General features: G+C 55.3%; 1 protein-coding gene across 4 annotated transcripts in view; it reads left to right on the top strand.

Annotated features, from left to right (window-relative positions):
• Positions 1-9,915, top strand: part of DRC7 (dynein regulatory complex subunit 7) — a 22,338-nt gene that overhangs the window by 7,427 nt on the left and 4,996 nt on the right. For all 4 annotated transcript variants that reach the window (XM_029925636.1, XM_029925635.1, XM_029925633.1 and 1 more), the window contains 6 exons: positions 1,065-1,223; positions 2,068-2,286; positions 4,884-5,012; positions 7,478-7,547; positions 8,416-8,544; positions 8,728-8,856. In XM_029925636.1, coding sequence (XP_029781496.1) covers positions 1,065-1,223; positions 2,068-2,286; positions 4,884-5,012; positions 7,478-7,547; positions 8,416-8,544; positions 8,728-8,856 — 835 coding nt within the window. The remainder of the gene's footprint in view (positions 1-1,064; positions 1,224-2,067; positions 2,287-4,883; positions 5,013-7,477; positions 7,548-8,415; positions 8,545-8,727; positions 8,857-9,915) is intronic.

Below are 9,915 nucleotides of genomic sequence, written 5' to 3'. Positions count from 1 at the left end.
TATATACCACATCTTCTTGATCCACTCATCAGGTGATGGACATTTAGGCTCTTTCCATGTTTTGGCTATTGTTGACATTGCTGCTATGAACATTGGGGTCCATGTGCTCCTATGCATCAGCATTTCTGTATCCCTTGGGTAAATCCCTAGCAGTGCTATTGCTGGGTCATAGGGGAGTTCTATGGACCGTTTTTTGAGGAACTTCCACACTGTTTTCCAGAGCGGCTGCATCAGTTTATATTCCCACCAACCGTGTAGGAGGGTGCCCATCTCTCCACACCCTCGCCGGCATCTATAGTCTCTTGATTTGTTCATTTTAGCCACTCTGACTGGTGTGAGGTGGTATCTCACTGTGGTTTTGATTTGTGTTTCCCTGATGATGAGTGATGTTGAGCATCGTTTTATGTGCCTGTAGGCCATCTGGATGTCCTCTTTGGAGAAGTGTCTGTTTATGTCTTCTGCCCATTTATTTTAGACTAGTGTGTAGAGATGAACTAACATGGCCAAACCACTGGGGCTGGTGAACAGAGACCCATGGGCTGCAGAGATTCGCCATTTTCCCTCATCACTGTGGCGGGGCCCCTCTGCAGCCTCTATGGTGTTCTTCCCTCAACACTTTGCTTGCCCCCTAGCACACATTTGTACATGCACGCACGCAGGCTTTCTTCTCCTTCCTAGCCCAGAAAACTCTTTAAGTCAACATGAGGCACCCTCCAATGACAGAATCTGGGAAATCCGACTCCTGACCATTCTCTGGCTTTCTGGATCAGATCATAGCTAATAAGGGTGGTGGGGAGCGAAGAGGAAAAAAATCTCATATCCTGAGCTCTTCTGTGCCGGGCAGCTCACGGGGGCGTTTTCCTGTCTTTACTTCTCAGAACAAGTCCGGGGGAGAAGGTTCTCATTCCCATCCCATTCTACAGAAGAGCCTGAAGTCAGGGAAGGGGAGCTGAGGCTCCCGCATGTAGGGCCAGGAAGCCCGGGGACCCCAGGAGCAGCTGTGACCTCCTGGTCAGAGGGGCTGGCGACGCAGGGCCACTGATCCTTCTCTCGTTGGGAGACAGGTGGTCCAGGAAAAAGAAAAGGTACCACCTAAGAAGTACGCCGTTAAACCGCCCAGGGACCTGACCAGCAGGTTCGAGCAGGAGCAGGAGACAAAGAAGCAGAAGGAGACCAAAGCAGAGGAGGAGAGGCGGCTGAGGGAGGAGGAAGCGCACCTGCTGGTGGGTCTGCGTCCTCACCCCCTGTGCTCAGCCCCCCCCCCCCGGGAGAGGCTGCTAGCATCTGGGAACTGAGTAACACAGGTCCACGCACCTCAGGTCCAAGTCCCCGCCTCCCTCCTCGCCAGCCCCCACGGCGGTCCAGCCACATGGGAAACTCCCACTGGTGGTCAGCCAGCTTCTGCAACAGGTTTCAGAGAGCTCTGGGGCCCGGAGCCAGCCTTTCTGTGCTCAGCTCTGGTGTCTTCCTTGTTCCAGACTCTTTCCCTGAAGACCTACCCGCATGTACTCCTCATCCATCCTCCCGGTTCCCCATCATTCCAGCTCTGGATCCTCCCACCCGTCTTCCTTGCTGTCCGTCCATGCATCCACACACTCATCTCTCCCTCCTCCCACTCTTTTCCTCCCTCCTTCTCTTCCATGTAGTATTTACGGAACATTTCCTGTGGTCCAGACTTGAGATACAATGATGAACATGACATAGTCACCCTTCTTCCAGAGGGAAGAGGAAAAAGAAGCCACACAGTACCCCCTACCACAGTACCCCTCTACCTTCCTTTGGATGAAATCTCACTCAGAATCACAATGCAGAAAGCCAGTAAATTCCAGACACTTCGGGACTCCAAAGGGCCCAGTTTGTAAACTACAGATAAACTCAGACCCTCCCATTTTATGGATAACAGTCTCAGAAGTGAGGTGATATCCTCAAGGTCACGCAGCCACCCAGGGCTGCAGTCAGGATCAGAAATCGGCTCTCCTGCCAGTTCCCCAGCCCTGGGGAGATGTTCGGGCCCGTGACACCCCCCTTCCCAACCATCGGCCCATGGTCACCACCTTTCCTGCGCAGGATGCGGAGAAAGCAAAGACCGACCCCCTGCATGGCCTGCGGGTGCACTCCTGGGTCCTGGTCTTGTCGGGGAAGCGTGAGGTGCCTGAGAGTTTTTTCATCGACCCATTCACCGCACGTAGTTACAGCACCCAGGACGACCACTTCCTGGGCATCGAGAGCCTCTGGAACCATAAGAACTACTGGATCAACATGCAGGACTGTTGGAACTGCTGCAAGGTACTGGGCCAGGGGGCAGGGGTGATGTGACCCGGGCAGGGGGGCAGGGCTGGGGGAGTGAGCTGTGGGGTGAGCTGGCCGCCACCCAGCTTCAGATTTTCCCCACAGCTGAGTCCCCTCAGCCTACTCCTTCGTCCATAAATAACTTTTCTAATGATTATTCTCTCTCTCTTGATTTGTGTATCCTTGTAAAAAGTGGATTGTTCGTTTGTATGAGTGATTTTTAAAACAATGTGTTGAAGTGCAATATACATGCAAAAAAATATACTCATCCTAAGTGTACAGTCTAACGAATTCCCATAAATGTGTGTATAGATATGTGTACACAATTACATGTGTGTGTGTGTGTGTGCGCGCGCGCCTGTGTATTTAAGTGCTACTTATGTAAGTTAAAATACATACACACATTTGGGGGAAAGTCGTAACTGGACACAAGAGGGCTTTCTGGAGTGTGGGCAATGTTCTATTTCTTTCTTTTTTTAATTTTTGAAAATGTTTTATTTAGTTTTTGAGAGAGAGAGAGAGAGAGCGTGAGCAGGGGAGGATCAGAGAGAGGGAGACACAGAATCCAAAGACAGGCTCCAGGCTCTGAGCTAGCTGTCAGCACAGAGCCTGACGCGGGGCTCGAACCCATGAACCGTGAAATCATGACCTGAGCCTAAGCCAGACACTCAACTGACTGAGCCACCCAGGCGCCCCAGCAATGTTCTATTTCTTAATCTGGGCGCGGGGAACCAGAGTGCATTCAGTTTCTAGAAATTCATTGTGCTGTCCTCGAATCAAAAGAGACACAGGCTCCAGGCTCCACGTCCTGTGCCTTTTTGTTGTTTCCAAATTCCTCCATTTCTGACCGGGCCAGTTTTCCAAAGGTAGATCCTGGGCCCTTTGCCCCCTCTTCCATGGTCACCCTGTCCAAGGGGGTTGCTGTCACCCTGGTGGCAGATGGGCAGAGTTGATGCACCTGTGCTCTTGTGCGAGTCACTCTGCGTGGCAGTCAGATGTTCTGAGGTGGAGAAGCTTCCACCTTGAGCAAAGCAAGGATCAGCCCGTCACCACACTGGCCTCTCTTAGCCTGATTCCAGGCTAAGCGTCATGGGGTAGATGTGCTGTCATTACTCTCATTTTACAGAAGGAGCTCCTGCCACACCGCACAGATGGAGCGGAGCCAGCACAGCCCTCCCCCAGAGCCCAGGCTCCTAACTGCCTCGGAGGTCAGGGCCCCCTACAGGCTACTGGACCCTGCCAGGCTGCTTACAGTCCTCCTTTGCCCTTTCCCAGGCTGGACCGGCCTCCCCCTCCCAGCGTGCTCTGCACCAGTGCCAGGGGAAGGGACCTTGTGATGGGGACAGCACAGGATGAGGTGATGAGGTGGAGATGGGAGGGAGGTCCAGCAGGGAGGGAGGTCCAGCAGAGAGTGAGGCCAGCGAGGCAGCGCTGCATCACCAAGTGAGGGCATGAAGAAATAGGTCGTGACACGGGCCGTCACTTGTGCTGCCAGGGGAGAACAGGAGCGGCTGCGTTGTGCCTTCCTAGGACCCTGAAATGGCCCTGGGAATGGGGAGCCATGTGAGGCACCCACACAGAGACCGGTTGGCGCAAACACACCCCGGGCTCACGGGACGTGGTAGTTGTCCATTCGTGATGCATGCTCTGTGCAAACAGAACTTCAAGCTAAAGTATCCAAACATCTGACTACTGCTCCCTCGTTGCAAAGGTGATGGAATGGAGAGTGTGATTTAAAGAAACACAAACATCTGTATGGTTTGGTTCCCCCTACTCTCTCCCCCCGCTTGACTGTCCGTAGTCACTGCTACATCAGTGACCCATTCTCTCCCTCCCTGCCGCCCACCATGCCTCTCTTCTCTCCCCCCACCTCCCAGCTAGTGCAGAGTGGCCCCCTCAGGACTCTGTGCGGTCACAAATTAGAGCCGCCTTCCGGACAGCATCATGTTGAAATGCCTTGAGGACAGCTGTCTTTGAGTTCCCACTGGGACACTGATTCTGGGTGTGTTGGGGTGGGGGTGCCATCCTGGGGAGGTAGATGGGGACGTTGAGTGCCCCCATCTGCTGGGACATTGGTGAGCCTAGGCTCGGGTAGGTGGGGAGGAAAAGAAGCTGAAAGCCCCCGCCGTGGAGGAGGGATTTCCGCCTGCCACCTCTGCACAGGTGCACGTGTGCCTGCCCGGTTCCTTGCTCCCTGGCACGGGTAGAAGCCGTGAGGAGGCCCTTTCTCTGCCCCACTATTTCCCTCTCCTGCGAAGTCTTGCTGGCTTGCACCTGCTCTACACGCCACCTTGGACGCCCCCCTGATGAAGCAGGTTAAGCCCCATATCCAGGTCGGTCCCAGGCCGGAGAGTTGCCAAGTCTCACAGAGACCAACAGCAGACTGGGCAGTGGGGCTGGCCTCAGTTTCCCTGCTGAAATGAGGAGGATGGGTGTGGACCATGCAAGGTGGCCCGGAGCTGACATTCTGCCCCCCTGAGACCCTGGCCCAGGTCCCTCCTCCTCTCTGGACATGGCTGTTCCCCACCACCGCATGGAACAGAAGGGGCGGGCTGGCAGTGAGGTGCACTCATCTGACCCTCCCCACCCCCCAGGACTTGGTCTTTGACCTGGGAGACCCTGTGAGGTGGGAGTACCTGCTCTTGGGGACAGAGAAGTCTCACCTGTCCTTGACTGAGGAAGAGGAAGATGGGATGAATGATGATGACGATGTGGAAAAGCTGGTGAGTCTCCAGTGCAGGGCCGGGCGGTGGGACAGGGGCTTCATGCCTGTCTTACTTCAGGCCGACCTGACCAATGTCTCCACCACGTGTATGTGTATTGGCTGGTAATGCACCAGATAGACCAACTAAGAATCCCTCGGAGCAGAAGGGCCTGGACCCTGCTCTCATCTTACAGATGGGCACACTAAGGCCCAGGCAGGTCCACTGAGTTGCCGAGGACACCCGTGGGGTAGGGGAGGCTGGGACTTGCATCCAGGACTCCTGCCCCCCACACAGCCCACCTTGGTCAGTGGTTGCCCGACTTCTGTTAAGAGCAGTCCCTCACAGTAGGGTGATAGGACTGTGTCCACAAGCCCTGGCCTCACTTCCAGGCCTTTCTGCATAGCCACCACGATTCCCCTCACACGCTTCCAGGTCTTTCTCATATGTCCTATCAGCCCACTGGCCTGGGGCCTTCCCCACAGCATCAGCATCCCTTCTCCTCTCTCCTAGCCAGGGTCCTTCCAGGCAGGTCTCCATGAGGACCCGTGTCTGGGGGTCAGGGGCCCAGAGGCCGTAGCTCTTGGCTGTGACACCTTGGGCCAACTTCCCAATGGTGGAGATCTTCACTTTCACCGTCTGTATGTGACATGGGGGTGGGGTCAGTTACTGTACCAGGCGCATCTGCTAGCTGGAGGCGCCATGACACAGTACCATCCTGGGGGCTTCAGCAACAGAACTTACTGTCCTCACGGTTCTGGAGGCTGGAAGCCCAAGATCAAGGTGTGGGCGCGTCTGCTCCTCCTGAGGCCTTTCTTCTTGATTTGCCCATGGCTGGCTTCTCTCTGTGTCCTCACGCTCTTTCCCCTGTGTGTGTGTCTTAATCTCTTCTCACGAGGACCCAGTCGTATTGGGTCAATGACCTAGTTTTAACTTAACTTCCTCTTTATAGATCTTGTCTATAAATAGAGCCACATTCTGAGGTACTGGTTTGGAGGCATGATTAGGGGGGCACAATTCAGCCCACCACAGTCAGGTTCACGTGGCCGTAACCAAGTGCCTGAAGTCACTTGTCCACATCTTTACAACCACCTGGAGAGGTGGGTGTTAGTATGATCAGTCATGATTATTATCATCCCATTTCACAGACAGGAAGACTTAACAACACAGAGGGGTGGAGTAAGTTACCCAGTGGTGACTGGCCAGTAAGTGACAGAGCTGGGGCTTGAACCTGAGATCTGAGTCTGGCTCCCAAGTCTAGGTTTTGAACAGTGACTCTGTTCCACCTCCTGGGACTGCTCAGGGACAAAAGGTGACAGTGGGTATGACGAGCTTGGCTCAGCCCTCTCATCTCTGGAGACCAGGGAGCCCTAATTCCTGGGGCACGGGCGCCCCCTGCTGGCTCCAGGTGAGCACAGGTTAGAGGAACAAGAGACAGGTGTGAGCGATGTTCGTGGGAGAACAGTTTTACACTGAGAAAATCTTATCCACGTTTCTGTGGTTCTTTAGCTTGAGGGCCATTTGTGTAGACCAGGCCCTATTTTACAAATGGGTAAACTAAGGCTTGAAGAAGGGGGAAAAAACAGTAGGTAGGCAGTGCCTCAAGTGGTTTATGTAGATTTAAAAAAAATTTTATGTATATTTATTTTTGAGAGACAGAGCATGAGCAGGGGAAGGGCAGAGAGAGAAGGAGACAGAATCTGAAGCAGGCTCCAGGCTCTGAGCTGTCAGCACAGAGCCCGACGTGGGGCTCAAATTCACAAACTGTGAGATCATGACCTGAGCTGAAGTTGGACATTTAACCGATTGAGCCACCCAGGCGCCCCCTCCCCGCTATATTTTAATGTTTATCCATTTTGAGAGAGAGAGAAAGTGTGAGCAGGGGCGGGGCAGATAAGGAGGGAGAGAGAGAAAATCCCAAGCAGGCTCCGAGCTGTCAGCACACAGCCCAACTCAGGGCTCGATCCCAAGAGCCGTGAAATCATGACCTGAGCCAAAATCAAGAATTGGACATTTCACCAACTGAGCCACCCAGGTGCCCCTGTGTATTCTATCAGTTAGTCCTCCCACAGGGTCCTGTGATGTTAGGAGACAGGCTCAGTGCAGTTAAGGGGCTCATGCACCCAGGACCACGGCTAGTGTTGGATGGAGGAGGGGGGCGTGGGTCCACCTGACTGCAGAAGCCCCTCTCCTAAGGAGGGGTGCATAGCTGTCCCCGCTGCCCATGCTGACTGATGGGGGGGGTGGTGCGCAGGGCCGGGGACTGCTGTCCTAGCCAGGTGGGGCAAGGAAGTGCTCCTGGGCTGCTTCCTCCTCCTCTCTACTTTGGGTCATGCCAGGTCAGAACTGTCCGTGACCTCTGGCTCCCCTTGGGGAGCTGATGGCCGCTGTGGCTTGGCCCTGAGGGGCAAGACAGAGGCTCTGCCTCTCGCTGCTGCTCTGAGGCCCAGCCCTGACCAGAGTCTGCCCCCCGCACCCTCCAACAGGGTGAGGATGAGGATAAGAGTTTCGACATGCCACCTTCGTGGGTGGAGCAGATCGAGATCTCCCCAGAAGGTACGTGCACATGTGTGGTCACTCACCTCCCCAGGACCAGTTTGGGGACCCCCAGCCCCTCATGTCCGCCCCTCCTGCCTTCTGTTGCACCCTCGTCCTTCCTTCCACCACACACAATCAGCTCTGTGGCTGAGTGCCCGATACCAGTCTGGCATGCGGAGGGGACTCAGTTAACCTGTGCTGGGTGACAGTGTGGGTGATAAAGGACAGGGGACCAGGACATAGTCATTCCCCTCTCTCACCCCCCCCCCCCGCCAGGAGGAGGCCAAGCACAGTACCTGGGTGGCACAGGGGAGTGGAGGCATCAGGAGCAGGAGGAGCAGGAGGGCAGGGACACTCGTGTGCCATGCCGACATCTACTGGGTGCCGAGGTGCCTGTCTGGGAGTGCCCAGACCCACGGCTCTTCTAACTGGGCGGGAAGGGCTAGAGAGGGCTTCATGGGAACCAGGGGAGGAGCACCCAGCCCAGCCTTCAGGTTTGGGGCTGGGAGTAGGTGGGCCGGAAGAGCTTCCAGGAGCAGGAGTCTAAGATAAGTTTTGAGGGGTCAGACGTCAGCCCAGTAAGGACAGGAGGGGATAGTGTTTCCAGCAGAGAGACCTGTACAGGCCAAGGCCTGGCGGTGAGTGGGTGGTGTGGCAGGTCACAGGTCCCGGGGGCAGGCTCAAACCTGAGCACTCCCCCAGGGCAGAGCCACCCCAGTGACCACTTTCCTCCATCACCCTGGAGCGGGCTGGGGGCCTGCAGGAGCTTAGCAGATAGCACAGTGGACAGCGGCTGGATGAGTGGCCAGGTGGGGCTGGCCCTCCCCAACCCCCACTCCCTGCTGAATCTGGGGAGGAGTGACCCCAGCCCACTCTGTTTCTGCAGCTTTCGAGACCCGCTGCCCCAGTGGGAAGAAGGTGATTCAGTACAAGAGGGCGAAGCTGGAGAAGTGGGCCCCGTACCTCAACAGCAACGGCCTCGTGTGCCGCCTCACCACCTACAAGGACTTGGAGTGTAAGGGGGACAGCCCTGGCCGTGGGAGCAGGAAAGCTGGGGTCCCCAACGTGGTGTGTGCCCTTGGGCACTTCATTGCCACTCTCATGGTGTGAGCGTGGGCCCTGCTGGCCTCTGCTGGGCAGGGTAGTTGGAGGCCGGGGAGCTGGCCCGGCCGCACCAAGCGCCCGCTGGGCCCTGCAGGTACCGAGACCTTGGAGATAAAGGAGTGGTTTCAGAATCGGGGGGACATGCTGGAGCTGAGACACATCAACAAGAGCACAGGCCTGAATATTGACTACTTCAAGCCGGGTCACCCCCAGGCTCTGCGTGGTGAGTGTCCAGCTAGGAACGCAGGGTGGGGACGCTTCTCGTTCCCTGGGGCAACCTCCACACAGCTGGCCTGTGCTGGGAGGGACCAGTACCCAGGCATCCATGGGGCTCGTACCCGCCCCTGCCTCCCTAAGCAAATCAGATGTGTGGGCAATCAGGGGAAGTGCATAAAATCCAAGGAAATGTGACAAATGTCCCTCCAGGAAAGTCAAAACCAGGGCCACATGCCCATTCTGTGGTTAGGCCTGGGTATGCAGTGTGGGGAGGGGGGGATGTGGCATTTCCAAGGGGTCAGAATGTGAGCAATAAAACCAAGGAATGTCCCCACAAGGGCCATGCGGCAGAGGGCAGAGGTGTGGCCATGAGCCCCAGAGTCTTGGAAGTGAGGGAAGGACATGTTTTGGGAGAGAATCAACAGCCCTAACCAAAGACTCACAAAAGAAAAGCATAGTGTCTGGGGCGCCTGGGTGGCTCAGTCGGTTGAGTGTCCAACTTCGGCTCAGGTCATGACCTCATGGTTCATGGGTTTGAGCCCTGTGTCGGGCTCTGTGCTGACAGCTAGCTCAGAGCCTGGAGCCTGCTTCAGTTTCTGTATCTCCCTCTCTCTCTGACCCTCCCCTGCTCGTGCTGTCTCTCACTGTCTCTCAAAAAAAAAAGGCATAGTGTCAATATACATCTTAAAAAATGATCAGTCTCACTTGGTGGTTGAAATGGAAGGAAAGGAGAAGGAAGGAAGGAAGGAAGAAACTAAACCCAAAAGGGACCATCTTACAGGTCTCGTGTTGGCAAAGATGAAGAAAATGTTCCTACTGGGTGTAAGCGAAGCCGCAGACGCTTGCACCTGGTCACTGTTGGGCACCTATTTGTATTTCTCTGTTAAAGGAGGCTTATTGACTGTCCAGGGCCTGCCGTTTCAGGAGATACTCTCTTAATGATATCTCTCAGTTTCCCTTGTTGTGCCTGTGAGTATTTTATTTCCCTACTCTTCAATATTTGGGACTCGCCTTCTTGCACACTTTGGCTTGTTTCTTGGTGTAGTCCTATGAAGGAAAACAGACT

Source organism: Suricata suricatta, chromosome 16 (genome assembly GCF_006229205.1).
Source record: "Suricata suricatta isolate VVHF042 chromosome 16, meerkat_22Aug2017_6uvM2_HiC, whole genome shotgun sequence".
In the NCBI taxonomy this organism is placed as follows: Eukaryota; Metazoa; Chordata; class Mammalia; order Carnivora; family Herpestidae; genus Suricata; species Suricata suricatta.
The sequence above is the reverse complement of the archived record's forward strand: the minus strand, read 5'-3'. Positions and strand labels throughout refer to the sequence as shown.